At 46.9% G+C, this 24,275-nt stretch overlaps 2 protein-coding genes across 3 annotated transcripts in view; one reads left to right on the plus strand and one right to left on the minus strand.

Moving 5' to 3' along the window:
• Positions 1–322: 322 nt before the first annotated feature.
• The window catches only part of MRPL35 (mitochondrial ribosomal protein L35), a 49,699-nt gene continuing 25,746 nt past the window's right edge, over positions 323–24,275 (minus strand). The window contains exons 1-5 of one of the 2 annotated variants that reach the window (XM_066572990.1): positions 7,357–7,556; positions 4,967–5,010; positions 4,069–4,219; positions 2,839–2,983; positions 323–566 (exon numbers count right to left, since the gene is read on the minus strand). In XM_066572990.1, coding sequence (XP_066429087.1) covers positions 378–566; positions 2,839–2,983; positions 4,069–4,219; positions 4,967–5,010; positions 7,357–7,433 — 606 coding nt within the window. In that variant the 5' untranslated portion in view covers positions 7,434–7,556 and the 3' untranslated portion in view covers positions 323–377. Of the gene's footprint in view, positions 567–2,838; positions 2,984–4,068; positions 4,220–4,966; positions 5,011–7,356; positions 7,557–24,275 lie in introns of those variants that run through there. The other variant, XM_066572991.1, reaches the window with a different exon arrangement.
• Positions 7,648–24,275, plus strand: part of POLR1A (RNA polymerase I subunit A) — a 70,175-nt gene continuing 53,547 nt past the window's right edge. The window contains exons 1-13 of the mRNA XM_066572989.1: positions 7,648–7,767; positions 9,931–10,135; positions 10,839–10,988; positions 12,335–12,442; positions 12,542–12,627; positions 13,749–13,840; positions 14,517–14,603; positions 15,910–16,006; positions 16,310–16,466; positions 21,592–21,765; positions 23,364–23,486; positions 23,663–23,887; positions 23,990–24,244. Of these exons, the coding sequence (XP_066429086.1) occupies positions 7,691–7,767; positions 9,931–10,135; positions 10,839–10,988; positions 12,335–12,442; positions 12,542–12,627; positions 13,749–13,840; positions 14,517–14,603; positions 15,910–16,006; positions 16,310–16,466; positions 21,592–21,765; positions 23,364–23,486; positions 23,663–23,887; positions 23,990–24,244 (1,836 nt within the window). The 5' untranslated portion in view covers positions 7,648–7,690. The remainder of the gene's footprint in view (positions 7,768–9,930; positions 10,136–10,838; positions 10,989–12,334; positions 12,443–12,541; positions 12,628–13,748; positions 13,841–14,516; positions 14,604–15,909; positions 16,007–16,309; positions 16,467–21,591; positions 21,766–23,363; positions 23,487–23,662; positions 23,888–23,989; positions 24,245–24,275) is intronic.

Here is a 24,275-nt window from a genome sequence, read left to right on the forward strand (position 1 = left end):
AAATGCCATGGCCGCTATTGACTAACTGGAATAGGAGTTACCTCCGATCTCGGCCACTGTGGATTCGTGTCACCTGTAAGCACTGCCATTATATAGAGCAGGATCAACTCCTGATGAAGGATGTTGCCAAGAGGTTGAAAACAGAAGGCGATAGCGGAAAGTTTTATATCGCCATCCTGTTTGTTTTTGGATGGGCATTACTTTCTTTACAGGTCGGTTCTTTTCCATGACTGTCTGATAATCCTGCATCTACGGGATCAGATTAATGCTGAATTTCCAGGATTATAATGTAACACAGATTGACAAATTGACACACGATAACTCCAGGTTTATATAGGCTTTATTACACTTCATAGTAAGATTGTGCAGGTCAAAGTCTACACTTTGAGGTTAGTGCGGTCGTGGTATTTCTGGTAGGGGTCATTGACGTACCAGTTTCTCCTCTTCCAGTACGGCGAGGTCATCTTGTCCAGCAGTTTGCTCTGCGTTTTGTTACAGAATACGATTTCTCGGAGACGCTTCTTCCTGGCGGCCTTCTTCTTCCACAGCTTCTTTTTATAACCAGCCTGCAAATGGATATTAGCATAATGTCAGCTCCTTAATTGCATATCGTTGAAGGGCGCTACACTACAATGATGGGAATTACTGTCCAAAATAGAAAATCATTCCGATGTTATGTTTATATCCAATAACGTTTATGCATCTTTATGTCGATTGTTGATTAAACCCTTAAAGGGGTTGTCCGGCCATAAACATTAGATCTCATTACTTCTGTTTGCCCATTTCCATGCACTTTGTAATATACATTGTGCATGGAAAATGAAGCAAACAGAAGTTTTGGACTTACCTGAAGGGATGCCCCCCCCTGTGTTGCTCCTCCGTCGTCCCTGGTTACCACAAGAATCTTCTCTTCTTGTCGGGCCAGCTCTTGTCGGCGCGGGAACGAGCCCCTTCTCATCCGCGCATGCGCAGTTCTTCTCTCTGCAGCCGGGACCGATATACGATCTTCTTGTGTGCAGGGGGGAGAGGATGGAAGAGCCTCAGAGCAGGAACTGAGCTCCCGCCCCCTCTCTGCCTCCTCTCCGCCCCTCTGCACTATTTTCAATGAGGAGAGGCGGGACGGGGGCGGGGCTAAGGTTCACGAATTAGCCCCGCCCCCGTCTCGGCTCTCCCCATTGCAAATACTGCAGAGGGGCGGAGAGGAGGCAGAGAGGGGGCGGGAGCTCAGTTCCTGCTCTGAGGCTCTTCCATCCTCCTCCCCCTGCACACAAGAAGATCGTATATCGGTCCCGGCTGCAGAGAGAAGAACTGCGCATGCGCGGATGAGAAGGGGCTCGTTCCCGCGCCGACAAGAGCTGGCCCGACAAGAAGAGAAGATTCTTGTGGTAACCAGGGACGACGGAGGAGCAACACAGGGGGGGGCATCCCTTCAGGTAAGTCCAAAACTTCTGTTTGCTTCATTTTCCATGCACAATGTATATTACAAAGTGCATGGAAATGGGCAAACAGAAGTAATGAGATCTAATGTTTATGGCCGGACAACCCCTTTAAGGACCAAGTGCCGTAAATAAAGGGCTTTAATCCCTGTCGATAGCAGATGTACGGTGTGGGAATATAGCCTCCGAAATCAAGCAGGAGCAGGTTGGGTCTTCAGCTGTCAGGCACAGCAGAAGACCCAGAAGAGAAGAGAGAAGTGTTTTTTGACTAATTCTAACTTCTCCTTTTCCGGCTACATAGAGCTCGGTACTAAAAAGCCCCGGATCGGCTCCGTTAGTGACTATTGCCACTACAGGGGGATATTTTCCCTGTTATTATGGCTCCTATGGATGCCCCAGGTACAGTGGAAAAGTATGTTAAAATATGAAATTAAAAAAAGACCTTGTGAATGACTCCCAGAGGTCTTATATGATGTAATTGGGGACATAGATAGTAAAAAAAAATTAGTCAAAATTACAGAATAAAATAAAAATATATACATAAAAGAAGAAAATGACCCACCGTCGACACCAATAAAAACCGTCGCAGTATGCGCCCTGTAATCCGAAACTTTACATATTATATATCAAAACATCCTAAGCAAAATGAGGAACCCGTTTCCATTATATAATATAAATTCTAATTTAAAAAAATAAATTTAAAAACAAAAAACATTTTTTTTTAGCTAAAAAAAAACAGGAGAAAAGATATAAAAAAAAATAGCCCTATATGTACCATAATAATTTTTGTAGCGGAAGGAAAAAAATAGGGCAGTATAACCACTACATGGGTAAAATCCCTAAAAAGGATCTTGTCCTTTAGGGAGACAACAGCCTGGTCCTTAAGGGGTTAAACACAACAACATAGCAGTCATTCAAAATGACACCTTTTGCATTTTTCACTACTAATTACTTTGCTACTTTTCATGTTTTACTTGCCCATTTTATCTGTATGGTTTATGTTTATATGTATCTTAGAAGGTTGGTCCACTGCAGTTTGTCAGAAGAGCCCCTGCAGATCACACAGGGTCCTACTGTCAAGATCTTCGGTAATCAGCGTAATCCGTGAAGATCAGCGCCACCACAGGGAAGATGAAGCATTACACAGGGCCTATTGCTGTTCAGAGCTTCCAGTCCAGATGTGTCCCAGAATCCTGCACTATTTTGTCAGGTAGAATGCCCAAGGGCACGACAAAAGCCAGACAGACCCAAGTATAGTCAATGGGGTCCCTCCGGCACTATTTGGTTGCATCATAGGCCGGATCCAGCAGGGATTCAGTCTTCCTGCTCTCATAACAGGACAGGAAAACAGAAACCCACAGCACAGATGTGAACCGCGCCTAACGCTATTTCTCAATAATACCTTTCTCCGGATCCAGAGGCCACAGTGCAGACGCATAAACCGGTCGGTTACAGATGGCACCGTCTTTCGCTTCCCCTTCCGTAGGCTTATATACGTGACGGTTCTTGAAGGCTGTTGAAGGATGCTTGGAAGCAATGGAGTTACACTAGAGAGACAGGGGAAAAAAGTGTTGGGGGAAAACTAGGTCAGTCGGTCCTGTACGTTTTCCGAGAGTCCAGTGAGGTTCTATGTTTCCATTGAAAACAGTTATTAGTAGTAGAGATGAGGTTCATTGGAGGATGGTCAGTTCCAAAGTGAATGGGCAAACACACCACCGCTCCATTCAATGGGACTACCGGAGATAGCTGACTCCGGAGGTTCCACAGAAGCGAATGGAGCGGTGGTGGTGCACATGCATGGCCACCTACAGCCATTCACTTCAGAACTGAGCCACGGATGGGTGTCTGCATGACAGGTAAAATCAGGAAAGGACGCTGCACAGCTTTCTAATTCACCACTGCTGATCACATGAGCAGCCCTGGCCAATCAGAGAGAGGGTATAGTCCATTAGTAATTTGGCGCTACCAATGCACCGCGGGGATTAGGTAGTCTGAAGACTGTGTTAGCCATCTTGGATGGCTGAAAACAGGACCCAGCGGATTGGACAGACAGCAGAGAAGAACAACTGCAGGTAATATACCCCCTCCTACTCTGGTCCTGGGGCAGAATTTTGTCTTGATTATTAATTCAAATAAAATGTAAAAAAAAGTTTGGAAACTCCCTTTAATCACTATAAAATGAAAACTTCTACAACTTTTTAATATTACATCTCATTTTTTCACCATGGTTATTCTGGCTTTGGCTCACAATTCCTAGTAATTGTTACAAGGCTTGTATGGAAAGTCTGATATTGACTTCCATCTTTCCATTTGCATATTTCCCAGAGCAGCATGGATGGTCTTCAAAGTCTTCTCACACCTTCTAGGTGCTCTCCCTAAGAATCCTTCCTGACCCAAGTCTATAGGCCTCTCACTAGCCAAGCCAGACACCTATTGTACACTGATAAGGGGCAATCACCCATAAACAGCTGTCTGTGTATGGTTCCTCTGGCTTTGACTCACAATTCCCAGTCATTGTTATAAAGCTTGTTTAAAGAGTCTGACAATGACTTGCAGGAATGCTGCCTTCCAATAGGTGGCGCTGCAGAGGTATTGTTCTCACCATGTAAGACCAGGAAAGAGCCCCACTTACCTGCTGAGAACGGGGCAGCTCTGTGTAGGGGTTAGTCTTTGTGTTGCTGGAAGAAGGATGCTCTGTGTGGATCTGCTGAGCGGGGAGCACAATGCAGACAATCGTCGGACGTCACCGGGCGCACATGGATTTACCAGCGGCCGAAGGAGAGCTGATAACGGAAACAAGATCACAACATTATCAAGGAAGTAATCGTGACTTTGCAACTTCTAAACAAGACCTATGAAATGCAGCGCTGTGACGGAGGCCATATTGGTTTTCACACATTTTATTGATAAAGCTGACAAATTACAACTGAGTCTTAAAGGGGTTGTCCCGCGCCAGCAAGTGGGGGTATACACTTCTGTATGGCCATATTAATGCACTTTGTAATATACATCGTGCATTAAATATTGGCCATACAGAAGTTATTCACTTACCTGTTCCGTTGCTAGCGTCCCCGTCTCCATGGTGCCGTCTAATTTCAGCGTCTAATCGCCCGATTAGACGCGCTTGCGCAGTCCGGTCTTCTCCCTGGTGAATGGGGCCGCTCGTGCCGGAGAGCTGGTCCTCGTAGCTCCGCCCCGTCACGTGTGCCGATTCCAGCCAATCAGGAGGCTGGAATCGGCAATGGACCGCACAGAGCCCACGGTGCACCATGGGAGAAGATCCGCGGTGCATCGTGGGTGAAGATCCCGGCGGCCATCTTAGTAAGGTAAGGAAGAAGTCGCCGCAGCGCGGGGATTCGGGTAAGTACTAAACATTTTTTTTTTTTTTTTTAACACATCCATTGGGTTTGTCTCGCGCCGAACGGGGGGCCTATTGAATAAAAAAAAAAAAACGTTTCGGCGCGGGACAACCCCTTTAAAATGTCCATTTGTCTCCTGAGGGGACAGAACTAGGAAAGCCATCCACATACCTGCTGCGCCGATTACAGGCGGAGAGAACTTCCTCGGCCACAGGCTGTAAGAAAGGATAGAAAGTGGTTTTATAAATGACACAAATGTTTATAAACAAAGAAAAAGAATCTTATAAAGACAAAATTCTGTCCCGGGACTGGAGGGTGGGGGGTGGGGTATATTACCTTCTCGCCCATCCCTCCTTTCCGGTTTCCATTTTTGGGTGGCCTAGATGGCCGTTGTCATCTCTAGACTACCTAATCCCCTACAGTGAATCGGTAGCGTTAGGACTACCAATATACTACACCGACTCTGTGATCGTGGAGCGCTGATCATGTGATCAACACTGGCTATTCACAGAGCAGTGTATAATGTAGTTAGTCAGGGGTTTGAGCCACTCAGCTGCTGTCACCAGCTGGCTCCCATAACCACCCAGAGCAGGGCAAGAGGTGAAGTAAACACAAATTTGGTGGGAAAGAAAGCCAAAAAGGGGTCAAAAGGGCAGCTCAGTGCTAATGATTCAAATCCCAGGCATTTCATATGGCGTTTCCATATTTTTGTCCACCTCCTTTAGGGAAATGCAATCTCAATTATTTTGAGTGCAAGAACACAACAGCGCCTGGGACTCCCGGCGATTGGCGTCCTCTCCGTTGTTTGGCCCATTCATGTGTTGATCGGTAGGATCACAAATGTCAAACCTCCAATCAAACATTGATCGACCACCCAAAGGGCCCCCTTACCCAGGACAACCATCGGGGGCTTTAGTGCCCAACAGTCGTCCCAGCGGTAATCAGCTCTGGTGCTTTCACACAGTATATGGAGGCAGAGCAGGCCTGAGCGCGTGCCAGACGGCCGCCTCCATTCACAGTAAACAGGCAGTTGTTCATAGATGAGGGACTGCCTGATCACACAGGACGATCGCCGCTTCACTTATACATCTGCAGAAACTGAACGAGGAGTGCAACCACAATCCAATGTAATCGCCGATCCACATGATAGGCGATAGAAGTCTGATCGCTGGAGGTCTCACCGCTGGGACCCCCACCCATCTTGAGAACGGAGTCCCTTGCCCCTGTCCCATCCTCATTGGGGGCTCGCTGTACCTCTCACGGTGACATGGAAATTGAATGGGGCTGATGGAAAAAGCCGTCCCACTGAAGATGACTGCAGCCGCAACGCATACGCTCCACCGCGCAATTTCCGTATCACTGTGCGGGAAGCCCACATTGAGGAGGGGAAAGGGACCCCTGTTCTTGGGATCAGCGGTGAGACCCCCACTGTTCACGCTTCCATCTCCTATCCCATAGATAGGCCATAAAAGCTGATTGCAGTACAACCCCTTCTATCTAGATAAAAACCCAGAGCTGCATTCACAATTCTGCAGGCTTCAGACCTGAAATCTCCCAGCATTCCTTGCTTGCTCAGCATCTGCTCAAGTAAGGGGTTAACAACGCCGTCTTACTTTGCCTTCAGAATTTGGAGTGTGTCCCGGCCTGATCGCGGTCCCCTGACCTGAACGCTGCGCATCATAAGTGCATATGGCGCTCGGAGTCGGGTCAGGCCGGGACACAATTCCGAATTCTGTGCGTAAAAAAGGAAGGTTAACCCCTGACGTGCAGGCAGCGAAGCGGTCATTACCCCAGTAGTGTACAGAAACCGGATATAGGAAATAACCCACCCTTAGCATTGTGAAGTCTGTCCGCACGGCTCTGACAACAACTTGCTGACTGTTTCCATTGACAACCAGCAGGATGTTGTATGAATACGGTCTGCAGCGTACAGCCAGTGCAAAATAATCTATGCCACCCAGGCCGGGCTCACACGTCCGTGTTGGTATAACGTGTTCCGCATGCGCTGTACCGATCTCCTATAGGCGGCCATGTTGCTGCTCACGTGAATTGCGTGAAAAACACACGAAAGATCGCAGTATGTTCTATCCTGGCGCGTATTACACCCACATATATGCCGAGTGCATGGCGATTGGCGCACAATGTCTCCAGCAGGCGGCACGCGGCGGATAACGGCAACCTGAGCCCGGCCGTCCTCACACGGCGTAAGAGTATCTCCATATATTATACATGGTGCAGACATGGAAGATCCCTTTAACCAACCTCCGGGGGAACTACAAGTCCCAGAAAGGCACAGATATCAGAACTGCACACAGTCCAGATACAGGGGAACTACAAGTCCCAGAAACCATGGCTCTCCGTAATATAGTGGAGTATTACATGCCCCAGACTGGGACTTGTAGTTCCCCGCTGTGGGTATACAAGCTGTGCCCTCCAGCAGAGGTGATGTGTACCCACTTCTCCCCATTCCCCCACCACAAAATACAAATGGTTTCGTCCTTAGACCCCCAACACCCACTGGCATTTTGCTCCCCAGCCGTTATGCAGAGTCCCCCCCGTACCTGAGCAGTGCGCCCGTCCTGACACAGACAGTCCGCAGCGACCCGCAGGACAGCGCCATGATGCCAGACTGTACCATCCGCAAACGGGGGGAGCCGTTCTTATGTCATACACATAAACCGTGTTCTGTAACCAAAGCTTTTCCTAGAACAGAATACAAGACTATGCGTCTGCTACAGCCTGATAATATATTACAGTCTAACCGGTTGTAGAGCGTGCTAGGTGAAAGTGACCCGTCCCTTCCCCCCCGTCCGGGTTACACAGTGGAACATTCCACTTCCGGGTCCTGCACATGTGGAGGAGCAGTGAGCAGCTCGGGCCGGAGAGTTCAGCAGCATGCAGTTCTCCAAGGAGGTACCATGGCGGCGCCTGCAGGACATTTCCTTTTGTTACTTCTCATCCGAGGAGATCAGGTAACCGGCGGCTGTTGTCACCGTCCCGCGGCGGGCTGTTACTGTGCTCGTAGCTCAGGGGGCGTCCATAACGGCACACGGGGGCAGATAAGGGGAATCCCCGCGGCCGAGCCAGACAGCGCTGAGCCGACCCACTGAGTATAGTGGGGTCAGATCGGTTTCGCTCCGCCGCAGATCCAGCTCAACATACTGGAAGGAGAGCGGTACATGCAGCACTTCTTCCTTCTGTCCAAAATCCACAGCTGCACTCACTATTCTGCTGGTGGAGTCACTGTGTACATACATTACTGATCCTGAGCTACATCCAGTATTATACTCCAGAGCTGCACTCACTATTCTGCTGGTGGAGTCACTGTGTACATACATTACTTATCCTGTACTGATCCTGAGTTACATCCAGTATTATACTCCAGAGCTGTACTCACTATTCTGCTGGTGGAGTCACTGTGTACATACATTACTTATCCTGTACTGATCCTGAGTTACATCCTGTATTATACTCCAGAGCTGCACTCACTATTCTGCTGGTGGAGTCACTGTGTACATACATTACTGATCCTGAGTTACATGCTGTGTTATACTCCAGAGCTGCACTCACTATTCTGCTGGTGGAGTCACTGTGTACATACATTACTTATCCTGTACTGATCCTGAGTGACATCCTGTATTATACTCCAGAGCTGCACTCACTATTCTGCTGGTGGAGTCACTGTGTACATACATTACTTATCCTGTACTGATCCTGAGTGACATCCTGTATTATACTCCAGAGCTGCACTCACTATTCTGCTGGTGGAGTCACTGTATACATACATTACTGATCCTGAGTTACATCCTGTATTATACTCCAGAGCTGCACTCACTATTCTGCTGATAGGGTCACTGTGTACATACATTACTTACCTGTACTGATCCTGAATTACATCCTGCATTATACCCCAGAGCTGCACTCACTATTCTGCTGGTGGAGTCACTGTTTACATACATTACTTATCCTGTACTGATCCTGAATTACATCCTGCATTATACCCCAGAGCTGCACTCACTATTCTGCTGGTGGAGTCACTGTTTACATACATTACTTATCCTGTACTGATCCTGAATTACATCCTGCATAATACCCCAGAGCTGCACTCACTATTCTGCTGGTGGAGTCACTGTTTACATACATTACTTATCCTGTACTGATCCTGAATTACATCCTGCATAATACCCCAGAGCTGCACTCACTATTCTGCTGGTGGAGTCACTGTTTACATACATTACTTATCCTGTACTGATCCTGAATTACATCCTGCATTATACCCCAGAGCTGCACTCACTATTCTGCTGGTGGAGTCACTGTTTACATACATTACTTATCCTGTACTGATCCTGAATTACATCCTGCATTATACCCCAGAGCTGCACTCACTATTCTGCTGGTGGAGTCACTGTTTACATACATTACTTATCCTGTACTGATCCTGAATTACATCCTGTATTATACTCCAGAGCTGCACTCACTATTCTGCTGGTGAAGTCACTGCGATCATACATTACTTATCCTGTCGGAGTTGGACTATTGACAGACCAGAACTGCAGATGTGAATGCGCTCTTGTGTAAAGGTGCATTTACACTGGAAGATCATCGTTTAAATTTTGTTCAAACGATAAACCGCCAGCGAATCACGCCGGATGACGCTTCCCATAGCGTTGCTATGGAGAGCACCAGTATCTGTCCACGAGCGGAGAATCATTGCGATTCTCCGCTTGCGGCAGACAACTTGCAGTATGCTGCGAATTGCCCCGATTCTCCGCGGTCAGATAATCTATTAGATAAGGCTGACTGGCAGAGATTCGGCAGCAGCTCCCGCCACGGGATACCGCATCGCCTGTGGACAGCCGGCCTAAGTAGCTAATTAGCTACTTAAGAGCTTATTCTTGTGTAAATGAAGCTCACGCTGTATGCAGAAGACAGCGGGAGCACTGTCTTCTGCATACAGCTGCATTGTCCTCGGAGCTCTCAGCTGATATCCAGCTGTGAGCTCCAAGCGGGATACCAGCTGAAACAATAGTATCAGCATCATCCCGCTGAGACCTCAGTGCGGCGCTGACTTTTAGCTTCGCTGACTCCCCCTTAGTACATTCTTAGACTTGTGACCGCGTCTTCTTCTGTTCTAGGAAGCTGAGTGTGAAAGCCATCAGCAATCCCCAATACCTGGACCCTGCTGGGAACCCCATGGTGAACGGCCTGCATGACCTGGCCCTGGGCCCCTCCGACAGCAAGGACGTGTGCACCACCTGCTCTCAGAACTACTACAGCTGTCCTGGACATCTCGGCCACATTGAGCTGCCTCTGACCGCATACAATCCCCTGCTTTTTGAGGTAGGTATCCACCATTTGTGATACGACAACCATCCCCCCCGCTGTAAGGAGTCATTATGTTCCCCGCTGGTGAGACCCTTACCTGGCCCACATGCCTCTCTGCTGTCGACACCCTTCCCCTTGAAATATTGCTGCTTTGTCTGTGCAGGGTGCGCTCGGGCTACCTGAGTGACGGAGGATCGGAAGTGTCTCCATCCATCTCAATGGGAAACCTTGCTTTGCGCACTCATGCGATGCATTAGGGGGTCACATCAGAATCAACGGGCGATGCGTTCCGATGAATGCAGAGAAATGGGACAAGCTGCGGGAGAACATCGCTCGTTAATGACTCCATTTGTGAGATTTGGGGAGATAACCGTTCTGTGTGCATGTGGCCGCTGACGGGGACAGATCACTCGCTTGGTGGCGTCCCTTGGCTTTTTAGCTGAACTAAAAGTCAAGCGACTGTCGGGCCGCGTGAACAGGAGTTGCCCAATCTATGAGGGACTCCTGCTTACCGTGAAGAGAGGCGGTGGCCACAACCATCCCCGGCGCCTCGTCTCCATTTCCTTGAAGGACTGTGGCTCTTGTGTAATAGTCGGGCAGTTGTCTACCTTAAATTCCTATCATATGTTCTCATTTTAGGGCACAAAGTATGTTGCTGCAGACTACTTAATTTTCATTGGCTCATCCGGGTAACCATTTCTTCTTCTTCCTTGTGTAGAAGCTGTATCTGCTCATGCGTGGCTCCTGTTTCCACTGCAATCTGCTGACATGTCCTCGTTCCGCCATTCACCTACTCACCAACCAGCTGAGGATACTGGACAGAGGGGCTCTCCCCGAAGTATATGAGGCGGAGGCTGTTCTCAACCGGGTAAGTCGGGCACATTGTAGTATACTAGAGACCCCCAACCCTTTCACCATTGGAGCTTCTCTGCATGGAAATTGGATCTGTGACCCCCGGAGTGCAGCATAAAATCAAGTGACACATTTTTATTAATTTTTTGGATCACTTCAGTGGGAATCCACACTGGAGTGCAGCGATTCCCAACCAGACCCGGGCACTGCCAGCTTTGTAGGGTTTTCTCGTGCAACGTTAGGGAGTATACTGAGGATGGTGTGGGTGAGGCAAAACAAGCCGTGAAAGAGAATCCTGCAGATGCAAACATCTTGTCCACAAAAGGGGTCGGAGGATGTCAGGAATTGTTGTGATGAACAGCTGTTGCACGCTCAACTCTGGTGCACCAACTATCGTGTCCGAACCTCCAACTCATCGTTCCTTAGCACACATGGGCTATAACAGGAGGCAACCAGTTTCAGCACCATCGTGTTTCTCTTAAACAAAAGGACGAGATTCCAGTGGGCAAAAGAGCGCAGAAATCTGATTCATACGACCAGGCGATAGCTTCTCCACTGCTCAGTAATACAGATTTCTGTTGCTCCATGTGAAGGGTCAGGATTTGGCAAGAGCAGCATGAATTGATGACCCCTTCCTCTCAGCTGGTCAGAACGTGTCAGCTCCTCCATCTAATTTGCAGCAACTATATATTAAGAAAAAAACATCCTGTCCATAGGGGCCGATATTACTGCAGAACAATTACCACACTTAGGCTAGGTTCACACAGGCAATCGGGATATCGCCGTGAGAAAATCCCGTCAATATGGCAATCTTGCTCATGAAATATCTGCGCGCCAGTGATGCTTTTACCCGAATAAACATGGCTGCCGTTTTCTCGCAAGACAGACAGGTGTTTCCAATGTTAGAAATGCATCACACGAAAAACTCAAGTTTGTGCTCCGCCGTGTGATAAAACGAAGGCTCTTTAGGGAAACATAGACGATTTAAAAAAGAGCAAAACGCAGAATGCTAGGACATGCAGCAACTTCAAAAACGTGCGACATCGCTGGAGTGAAAACATTGCAGATGTGAAGGAAACCATTGAAAAGCCTGGGTTTCATGAGTCTGCGTTCTCGCATCGTAAACTTTTTTTTTTTTTTTTTTCTATTTATTTTTTTTTTTCCATTGCCCGTATCAAACCGGCCTCAGGGTAATCTATGGCGCTATGAAATCGTTGCGGTTCTAAAGGCCAAAGAAGGCCCAGTGCGCTACTAGATGGGGGTCTCTAATAAAGTTGTCATTCGGTGTATTTGACTAGATCATATAGAAGATGAAGTTTTATAGACTTGGCACTTGACTTCTGTTCCATCTTCCGCCTCCAGTTCTTAGAAGGGAATAGCGGAGCCACTGGTAGGGAGATTCAAGAAGAATTGGAATCGTACACCAAAGAAGTGCTTAAAGCATACCCGAAGAAGCAGAACCTATCCCGTGTAAGTAGGCTCAGTGTTGTGTACTGCTTGTCGGTAGGGCCGTCCAGAGAGTCACGTTGGAAGATGGTCATGAATGTCATTGTGACTGCTTCTCCTCAGGTGAAGAATGTCTGTATGATCAGGAACAAGCTTTTAAAGGAGTTCTGGCGAATGCATATGAAGTCCACGAATTGTCCGCATTGCAAGTGAGTAGACCTTGTAGAGTTACGGGCGCTGTGGTTTTAGCCAGACGTTTCCTGCAAATCCGTTCCCTATTATGATTGGGTAGAGGGCTTGTCCGGCACCCTGTCCAGTCGTAAGCGATAACTGCTCAGGGCAGCATAGTCTTGTTTGTCTACTTGCACACTCCGAATCCCGTGAAGATTCATCGCTGCATGGCTGTGCTGGGGCTGATGGGCTGCTCCTTCGAGGCGATTCCTTTCAGCCGACTTCACATTCAGCCTCTTCTGAGGCCCATTCATTCGAAGTGGGACAATTCTGTGACCTACCTTGATCGGAAGATCTGACTACCTCTGCATATTCAGCGCTGCCTGTTTTGTTCGATCCCTGCTATCATGAACTATGGATGTCATGCTCACATGAAATCCATTGTTTGGCAGAAAAGGGAATGATGGTAGCATTTACACGCAACAATTATCGCTCAAAAGCCATCGTTTGAAAGAATTTTGAGTGATAAGTGTTGCGTGTAAATGGGGCTTAGGATGCATTACAATTGTCTCCCTTTGAGCCAATGTGGGACATTTTCCAATGTTTTTGTCCACACATTTCAAAGAGGTCATAGTTCTGCCCTTCTTCTGTCCAGAACCTAGAGAGCATTGTCTGCACAAGCTGGACACTACACATCTTTCTCTCTTGGACAGAAGCCTTCCGCCCTGGGTATTTGAAGGCGGTGATGCCTTTAAAAAAAAATCCAAAAAATAGTTTTCATTGTGCAAAAGTGGGAAAAACCTTCTGTGGGTTTTTTATTTACCACCATACATATGTTGAGTCCTGGGAGAACACATCTGTGACTCCTAAATGTGGTCTGTCACCTCTGACAGCCCCCAGAACCTAAAGTAACAAATAAATGGTAAGAGATGCACAGGCCAGATCTGTAATTTGCATTCTGACTCTCTCCTGCTTCCACGCTGTGCGGCTGCAAACCGCCATCTGTTGCATGGAGAAGACTGGGTGCATGCACCTAATAGAGGGGACTAGTTCTCTCCTGCACCAGCATGCAGCGAATGCCCCATTTACTGTCTCGCATGTACATCACTAGTTTCACTTGTAATATTTTGGCGCTCACCACCATTTATCTGTTACTCAGGGCACCGCGCTCCGTAGTACGGAAAGAATATAACTGCAAGTTGACCATCATGATGACGCACAAAGCAGACCCAAGTACGCCCGTCTCAGGAGGTGAGTTAGCTCGGCTTTATCTGCTCCGTTGGGGGACGCTTCTACCAGTTCTATCTGTAATATACTGAGTGAATGCAAAGTCAGAAAAGTGACCCCTTTAAATACAGGGTTCTCCATTCTATCAGTTCACAGAGTACAAAGTATGAATTGTAGGACAATGAAACCTAACAGCGCCAGAAGTTAGTTTATGGTGCTTTAGGCAGATGACTGGTTCCCTTTAAGTGCTGGTCCTAATACATTTTCTCCAATGTATGTTAAAAAGTTGCCAAACTCTTTTGGTACACAAGAAAAAACTTCATTTGCAAAAGCTGGATATACCAACAAACTCTGTTCATAAATGAAGGGACAATGACACTCCAGCAAGCACCGTGCTGCTTTTCATTGAGTACCCAGGCACAGCACCGTTCATATAGTTGAGGCTGTTCCTGGCACTGCAGCTCAGTCCAATTCACTTCAAAGCGACTGAACTGCATTTCCAAGTACAGACACAACTGTGTGTAGATCACTGGTGCCAGGATTTGGGTATTGATGGTCTATGATGAGGATGTCATTGTGCGTTTGACTTTCCTTGCATTTATTAAAATATATATGAAGTTGCCAATTTTTTTTTTTTTTTTTACAAATGTATCAACTACTTTTTGTGTTTGACAAGTTTTTACTTTTTTACCTTTTCCAGTTAGGGACACGAAACAGCTCGCTCATCGAGGCTACCTGACTCCCAGCAGTACCAAAGATTATATAGAGGCTCTCTGGGAAAATGAAGGTAATGCCATGCTACTGTACGTACTGGCACACAACATGGCCAGATATGGAATTATTTGAGCATCACATCTACATGGGCTAATTATGTTTGCATTACTGCAGAGGGGAGACTGGCTCACTGCTGGTATACAATCACCTAGAGAGAATGGTGGTCGGCTTTTTACCACTACAGCCAATGATTGTTCCAGCAACCTCAGAGCTTCAGCTCCAGTAATGATGTCATTGTTGGACCAATAAGTCCTTAGCCCTCTCATGTCTGATTCCAAAATGATAGTACAATAAATTTTAACAAGCTCCAAGAGAAACAAAGACTGACACCAGTGTCTTGTGGTAGCAGATGATTCTCTAATCCTAGTATGAAGTCGTCTATTTGCACCAAGTGACATAACAGCAGAGATACACACCCTTAAAATTCATAAGTATTTATGGTGGGTTACAACTCTAATGATTAACCGATGTTTACGCCTTAAGGGGTGGGTTAGTGATATGTTACAATTCACACGCGTGAATTCTGAGAAATGGAGATGAAATAAAGAGAATTGACTTATACAAATGATCAGTAGCCTAAGGAATGCAAAGGTAGCGATTGAAGCTCTTTCTTATCAACGGAAGGGGTGAAACTGCTCCAGGAGAAGGCAGAGAGATCAAGTTAGGAGTTTTACCCAGAGAACAAAGCGTGGGGGGTGATTAGAAGAATCTTGCACATACAAGCATATAATATAATGTGTTTGCTTCCAGCAAGAGAAACCAAGTAATCTCGTAGATATGCTAGCATATACAGTATATTGCAATACTAAAGTATTTCTGTACATGGCAGCTCTGTGGGCCTTCAGAAGGCCTCAGGCTGTCTTGACTCCTAAACTGCACCCTGTGATTTCCTTTTTGGGGGCTATTTGAGCTATTTAAATGCAGCTATCGGAATTGATAGCAGCATTTAAATAGTTAACAGCCGTGAACGAACTTATCTCTGATATTAACTTTTGCAGTGGAGTGTCAGCCATGTCTGGAGCGTCTTGTCTTTGGAGACTGCTCCATACAATCCCTGCACCCAGCCTCCATATGGGAATGCTCGATGCCGCCAAGAAGTTAAGGGGGTCCCTGATCTGAATCCCAAAGAGATAATCTCGCTACTGCCTGCAGGTTAGACTGCATGCTCTGTGACAGGTGGTCTTGAGGATACAGAATTGGTTGTGTTTAATAGCACATGATATCTGTACATTTTTGTTGAGTTAGGCCAAAAGTATTGAGAATGTTGTTGTTGTCCCTTTGATTCTGTCTTGTGACGGCTCCTTTTTCTACTTTTCCAGGTTTCTTCCTCCAGTACCTGTTCTCTGGCATGGCGATAGGCAAGGACTTCTCCCCAGACATGTTTTTCCTTGATCTCTTGGTGGTTCCTCCGTGTCGGTAATTAACTCGTTCCTCACTAATATTTGTATCACAAGCCACGTTTTGGAGAAGTTGGCTATTTCCTGTCTTATGGTTGTCACTATTGGAGTTCAGTTCCCATTGCTTGCAAGACAATTAGAAGTGTCACTTTTTATAGGCTGTATATGAGCCAACACACTTGTCTGTCTGACGCGTCACTGATGGATACGTATACATTTAATCCCTGATATAGGATGAGTTTAACTACACACAATCATTCCACAATAGAAGGGGAAAATAAGAATGACTGGGAGTGACTTGTGATGAACTCTTCTGTTCTAGATACCGGCCCATCAATCGCTTGGCAGATCAGATGTTCACCAACGGGCAGACTGTTAATCTGCAGTCTGTCCTAAAAGATGTGTCTGTCATACAGAAGTTGTTGGCGGTAATGGCTCACGAGCAGACGGAGACTCCTAATGAGACTGAACAAATCGAGGTAAGATGTGATGTCATCTTCTTGAGGGTCTCGCTCACCTCTTGCGCTCAATAGCCATTAGTATGGTCCTAGTGGAAATCTTTCCATTAGAGGTTCCGTCCCTTTTTGACAGCAGAAATATTGCAGATTTTGAGGGATGGCTTCTGTTAAAAGTCAAAGCTATGATGCCTGTATGAACAAAGCCAAAATGTAATGGGTTTTTCCAGGTACAGACTAACACTTTAAAATCTAATGTACATCATCACAATAAGTAATTCTGTAATGGGGTCACTGTACCAGGTCAGGCTACTTTATTCAATTTCTCACACGGACGGATTCTAATTGTGGAATCCGCTATCACTGCCTGTGCAGAGGATCCACGGCAAAACGCAGGCATTGGGGGGGAAAAGGAAAAAAAAAACTGTACAGTGTATAGCCACCAGTATCATCGTAATACAGAGAAATCGGGTACGCAGGGAGACCGGACGGGCTTACAGACGGAATCCGTCCCGTTCGATGTGCCCGGTCTAACCCAGACCTTTTCAACTAATTCAAGTTAAAGGGGTTAACACAAAGCAATTTCCTACTAATAAGTGATAACTGTCTAATCAGAATAGGGGATCTCAAGTTCCCCTGCTTAACTAGGCTATGTGGCAACTTAAAATTGTATGCAATTTCTACTTTCTTATGCGACTCATTGGGGGACACAGCTGAAGACTGTTGGTATAGCTATGGAAACGAAGCAGAAAAGTGTTAGCTCCTTCTATTAACTATACCCTCCTGCAAGCACCAAGTGAACCAGTTTTAGCTTGGTTTCTGTAGGAGGCATAACTGTTTTTTATCTGTCTTCAAGAATTACTTGGATTCAGAATTCGGGGCTGGCAGGACTCTCCCCGTTACCCCACCGAGGAGGAATAACAGAATGGAGTTAACCGCTCTGTTGCCTCCCCTGACCTTCCAAAAAAAGGAGGCGCATCTAATCCCTAACTTGAACGTAACCCGGCAGGCAAAGACAGTGGCGTACACTGCTGGAACTATGGAATCCCCATACTTTGTCAGCAAAAGGGTATCTCCTACACTCTGCAGCAAGGTTGTGTTCTTCCCCCTCTCTCACACCCGACCCATTCCACACTGCCCACTACGACGACTTCTGTTTTTCTCCATAGGGAGGCTCAGGGCTATGTTACTGCACCCGGGGGTCCTCTACAGCTGAACCGAGAACACCTTGGGGCTTTTGGGAACCTTCTCTACCATCTTGCATATCTGTCTCTCACACTCTGCTGCTCTTACTAACTACATTTCCCATAGCCGGTGTACCTTTTTGAAGAGAAAGGGGTGGGGTGGGGGGGGTGCATGTTGCCTCTTCAACGGTTCTACTCTGGGGCTGCTGTAGGTGGTGAGGCTCATTCAAGCCCCCAGGAGTTGGTAGGGGCGGGGGGGGGGGGGGGTTCTCTTTAGGTAGCCTGTGCTCCTTGTGCAAGTGCCACGGAGCTTCCTCTCGTTTCCTTCTCTATCTGGCATACGACATCATGCCCGTTGCCTACAAAGCATGCTGCAGGGAATGGGTGCAGCGAGGAGATTCTCCGTGGCTGAGTGGTGGATACGAGGACCCTCCCCCATTCAGAGTTTGATGTCTTGGCCAGGGAATTAAACTTTCCCAACTAAGGCTTCACTAAACCTAAGTGTCTGGACCTCGTGTGTCTTATTCCAGGGGAGTTAGTGGAGAAGTTGTTGTTTTCACTAGCAATGGATCCCCCAGTATCCAGTTTGGCAAAATGCTCCACGATTCCTAAGGCGGACATTTCGCCTTTTCAAGATGTGTGTGAAGGAAAATGGAATCTCTAGCAAAATCTTCCTTTGAGGCAGACTCTTAGCTTGCACCTCGGCAGCTTCAGTAGTCACACGCCAGGCCCTGTGGATAAAATTCTGAGACGCGGATGTCAACTCTAAGAGGTTTTCAACAGGCCTTCCTTTTGTTAGCTGAAGACTTTTCACCACCAGACTAAATGAAATAATCTCTAAAGCCACTGGTGGTACCACCACTGGTCCTAAGAGTTCCCACCTACCACAGAACGTGCGAGAGCTCCGTAGAAGAAAATACCTCAACTTCGCTCCTTTCACCACTTCAACAAAAACCTCACTGGAACAAAAGCGAAGGCCCTGCTTTAAACCGAAACCCTCCTGGTGCCCTTTTTCATCCAGTGTGGGGGGATGACTTCCCTGTTCAGGGAGACTTGGCTCACCAACGTCTCAGATGCCTGGGATTTGGAGGTAATTTCTTCAGGTTTTTTTTATCTGCCCACCTTCCAGATCGCTTCTTTAATTCCGGGATCTCGAGGTCCCCTTCAGAGGCCTTTGCTTTGGCTTGGGTGATGTAGATAACCTGTCCTCTCAGTGTCATTGTTGCGGTTCCTCATTCTCAACGCATTACCAGTTTTTATTCCAATCTCTTCGTGGTAACCAAGAAGGATGGCCGTGTTGGTCAGTTCTGGACCTGAAGAAGTTTAATCAGCGTGTCAAAATCTGACATTTCCGCATGGAGCTACTGAGATCTGTGATTGCATCCATGGAACCTGAGAAGTTCCTGTCATCCATCCACAATGCCTATCTTAATGTCTCTATCTGTCGTGCATCAGCGTTTTCGTCAACCGGTCAAATCACTATCAATTCACAGCCCTTCTGTTTGGGTTGACTACAGCCCCCAAGTCTTCACACGTGTTCTGGTGTTAATGATGGTCTTCTCCACTCCAAGGGGATAGTGTCCTCTTATCTTGATGACCTCATAGTAAAAGCCCCGAACCGGTCAGCCAACCTGGAGAGTCTCCACATCACTGTAGACACCCTGTGCAGGTTCAGATGGATTATCAACCACCCAAAGCCTTCCCTTTCACAATTGCAATGTCTGAACTTTTTGGGTCTCTCCTTTGATGCGTCTCTTCCCCCTTCCCACTAATCTCATAACTTTTCAAGATCAAGATGGCATGACTTTCATCGCTTAAGATTGGCCCCAGCCGTGTGTGGTATGAGGATCTCGATGGCTTTTCATAGCATCTTTCTCTTCAAGAAGATCTCTTATTAGGGATCCCTCTTCACCCAAGTTTTGTATATGCTTCGTTTAACGGTGTGACGGTTGAAGCCGCAGTCTTGAGAGCCATTGGATTTGTGGAACCTGTCATTCAAATCCTGATGAAGGCTAGAAAACAGTCCTACTCTCGGGTTTATCTTGGTGTTTGGAAAAATTTCTCTGGTGTGATCGCAGCTTTAATCCTATGCATTTCTCTTTATCCCGCCTCCTATCCTTCCTACAGGAGGGTCTGGTTTTTGGCTTCGGCCTTCATTCCCTGAAGGGTCGTAGCCGCACTGTCTATAGTTTTTCAACACCCACTGGGCTCAAAGTCGACCATCTGTACTTTACTAACTCCACACCATTCTTCTGTCCCAACTTAGTATCTTAACCCTTTCCAATCCACTGTCTGACGTCTGAAGACATGATTTAAGGCTGTACAGCTCCGGTGTTGGAAAACGCCCGTCTGGGTTCTCTTACTGTATATTGCCAGCCTCTCTGCTGTCGGAGCCTATCCAATGTGTCACCTCATGCAGTACTGGCTTTAGCCAGCAGATAGCGCTGTTGTATAACGGCAGAAAAAAAGTAAGATCCCTAGGAAAACCAGGATACAAATTGGATTGGAAAGGGTTAATCTGATACTGGATTTGCTGCAGTCTCTCCGTAGATTCCTCCCTTGGTAAAGGAGTTTGACTGACTGCCTTCAATGGACTGTATGCGTTTTTCTATAGTTTTCCCCACACCTAAGGGTCTGCTTTGGAATGTCCCAGTCTTCAGCTGTGTTTCCCAATGGTACAGATGAGAAAACAAGATTTTCATACTTGCCGTAAAATCTTTCTCCTCTCGTTCATTGGAGGACACTACACCCACCCAGTCTGATCTTAGGACTTTAACAGATCTTCCTCCTTGTTGGAGTGTCATCTTAAGACTTGAACATGAAGCTATGCTGAGTAATAGTTTTCATGTTTTTGCTATTGCTTACATACAAATTGGTTGGCTTGGTGCCTGCAGAATGGGTATAGCTAGTGGGAGGGGCTAACCCTTTCTGCTTAGGGTTCGCCTCCTAGTGGCAGTAGCAATACATAAGGTCTTCAGCTGTGTCCGCCCATGAATAAGACGAGATTTTATGGTCAGTACAAAAAAAAAATCTTATAGTGAAACATTTTTCATACAATGTGGAATTATCACATGGGTTGAACCCTTCTAACAGTCCTAAAGGGGTTGTGCTGTCCTTGGGGGATATTCCCATCTCAGCAGGTTATTCCCTGCCTGCAGGATGGGACCTATTTTGCTGATTGGTGGGTGTTCAATTGCTGCGACCCTCACCAATCCCAAGACTTCACTCCCGGTGTGTCCCGAAGTTCTGAAAGCGGTGGCCATGCATGCTTGCCTCTGCTCCATCCTTCACTTCAATGGGACCGCCAGAGATTTGTAAAATTCAAGCACTCGGCTATCTCCAATGCTTGCTCTGAAGTGCATGCGCTGCCCCACTCCATTCACTTCCATGAGATTGCTGAGTTCAGGTACTTGGCTATTACCGGAACTGCCATAGTCTCAGGATGGGCCGGGGAAGGGGGTGAAATTCCAAGATGGGGAAAACTTATTTTAAGTGGTTGTCCGACCAAAGAAGGTTATCCCTCTAACTGCAGGATAGGGGATTACTAGCTAATTGGTGGTGGTCTGACCACTAAGAACCACAGCGGCCCTGAGAAAGGAGCTTCTGAAGGTCCCCTAATGAATAGCGCAGCGGTCAAGCGTGTGCGATAACGCTCCATTCGTTTCATTAGGAGTGCCAAGTATAGAGTTCAAGCGCTCAGCTCCTCCCACTGTTCACTGAAGTGAATGGATCGGTTGTGCTGGGACGCCCACCGATCAGTTTATCTCCTAATCTGAGGTTAGAGGTAAAAATTATAAATTTTTTTTTTTTTTTTTTTTTTTCGTGGGACATACCCTTCAAGGATCACACCAGCAGAAGGGGTTTCTGGAAGCAGCAGTTGGTTCGCAGCTCTGCACAGCGGTTGGGTAGCATCTAGAACAAGGTGACGGAAGCAACGACTGTTTATTCCTGTTTTGTGTTTTCAGGACGACGCCAAGCCCATGGAACCCTTTGATCGATCCTTCTTAACGCTGCTGCCCGGTGAGAGCCTCACAGATAAACTGTACAGCACTTGGGTTCGCCTGCAGTGTCACATAAACATTGTGTTTGATAGCGATCTGGACAAAATGATGACTGACAAGTTCCCCGGTGTTCGCCAGGTATGTGCGCATTGCCCTATCACTACTGGTAGGATCATAATGGGCGTTTTCTTGTCCTGATTCACTGTATCTTTTAAAGGGGTATACCCAAGCTAAACCTTAAAGGGCAAACAACAAAATAAGAATTTTTGGTAATGCTAAATGTATTTTGGGTATCACCATGTATGGCCTGTCTGTGTCATGCTCCATTACTCTATGGCGGGGGATTTAAAACCATGTTTCTGGTGACATGTTCCTTCTAAAGGGGGCTCCTAAGTTGGCATACCCCTTTAAATCCTGTCTTCTGCGGTAGTTGATATGCCATCTATGTCTGATCAGTTTGCCTAAAGTCATGCCTTTATAGGAATGACTACAGTGATAACGGACATCCAGACTTTTATAACACCTCCTAGGATTTGCTCTCCACCTATTGGGGGTGTGCAGCACTCTGGGGACCCTTTAACCGCTTCACCCCAGGATGTGTGTGTATATATGCATCCTGTTTTCTAGGGGTGTGTACAAAGTGGGGATCAGGAGCCATTCCTGCCCCATACATGGCTGGCATAGGCTGTTTTTAACAGCTGGCATCTGGCCGCATCGGCTGCAATCAGCATGAATTCTCATTGCAGCTGTTAACCCTTCAAATGCCACTGTCAATTTTGACAGTGGCATCTACATGCCCCAATCGGCGTTGAGTGGTCTGGAATGACCCTCCACCATGAGATTTTGAGGTGCTTTTGAGTTGTCATGGCAGGTGGGTGCCTTATTAGTTTCCAGTATGGGATCGTCCTTCTCAGGACTTGTACCCCTGAGAAGGGCAGCCCCATTATTAGGTGTTCTATTGATTACTATGACGGCTATTAGTATATGTGCTCCATCTGGTCGAAACGTAATCCACTAACCGGTTGGTTGGTCGATTGGTGTGGTGGGAGAAAAAATGTACAAAGACATAACTCGCAGAAAAGGAAGCCAAATATGCATTACCTGTTACACTGCTGGGCAGCTCAATCACCATGTCCCCTAGTAGAATGCAGAAAGCCAGATTGCAGTATGAGGGAGCTAAATGTTATGTTGTCTGCAGTGACTCCTCCCCCAATCTGGCTTTCTGCATGCTACTAGGACAGGGGTCCCCAACTCCAGGCCTCAGGGACCACCAACAGGTCATGTTTTCAGGATATCCTATGGTAAGAACACCTGTGGCAATGTCAGAGGCATCAACAATAATTACATCACCTGTGCAATTCAGAGGAAATCCTGAAAACATGACCTGTTGTCGATCCCTGAGGACTGGAGTTGGGGGAACACTGTACTAGGGGATATGGTGATTGAGCCTGCCCTGTAACGTATCAGGTGATGCATATTTGGCTTCCTTTCCGGGTGGGTGGGTTGGTGATCGGGTGGTTTTCTTAGGGCTGGTCCTCTTTTGGAATACATTATTTCTGTGTATTTCACCACTTGGAGTTGTTAAGTAATTGTAATAAAAGCTGTGTTTTTAGGTTTTGACTTTTTTGGCAGTGATAGGTGCCATGTATTTCTGCCTATTTACTGCCAGCTTTGTAGATTAACTCTACGTAGAAGCGTGATCTCTGCACAGTATGAACGACCTGCTTCTATTACAGTTATTGGAGAAGAAAGAAGGCCTCTTTCGGAAACACATGATGGGGAAGCGTGTGGACTACGCAGCTCGCTCTGTTATTTGCCCAGACATGTACATCAATACTAATGAGATTGGCATCCCTATGGTAGGTATCTGAAGGTACAGAAGATGGACTTTAGTAAGCGCTTGGCCAACTTCTTTCCCTTAGGGCATCTATAATCCCATTTGGAGCTGCACAAGTGGACACAATCCCTCCAACAAGACATCGCCCCTCATTGGGGGTCACTGATGCATTCATACCTGTGCTCTGTCGTTTTCTAGGTATTTGCCACCAAGTTGACCTACCCGCAGCCGGTCACACCGTGGAATGTACAGGAGTTGCGGCAAGCTGTTCTAAATGGCCCCAGTATCCATCCCGGAGCCTCCATGGTGGTTGGTGAAGATGGGTATCACACGATATTGACTTCTGAGCTTGCCCAGCGTGAAGCCATTGCCAAGCAGCTGCTCACTCCATCCACTGGTTCACAAAAGTTTGCTGCAAAAGTGGTAAGTGACTTTGTGAGGACCTTTCAGCTGTGGTTCAATGCATATGCTATGTCAGCGCTTCATATTATTATTTATTTTTTTTTATGTTTCTCTGCATCTCAGGTTTATCGTCACATTAAGAATGGTGATATCATGCTGCTCAACCGACAGCCCACGCTGCACAGACCGTCCATCCAAGCTCACAAGGCCCGCATCCTTCCTGGAGAGAAAGTGCTGAGGCTCCACTATGCCAATTGCAAAGCTTATAACGCTGACTTTGATGGGGATGAAATGAACGCTCATTTTCCGCAGAATGAACTTGGTCGGGCCGAGGCCTACACCATAGCGTGTACCGATGAGCAGTATTTGGTGCCCAAGGTAAGGATGGGAAATGCTTGGATTTCAGAGG

Source organism: Eleutherodactylus coqui, chromosome 7, assembly GCF_035609145.1.
Source record: "Eleutherodactylus coqui strain aEleCoq1 chromosome 7, aEleCoq1.hap1, whole genome shotgun sequence".
Taxonomy (NCBI): Eukaryota; Metazoa; Chordata; class Amphibia; order Anura; family Eleutherodactylidae; genus Eleutherodactylus; species Eleutherodactylus coqui.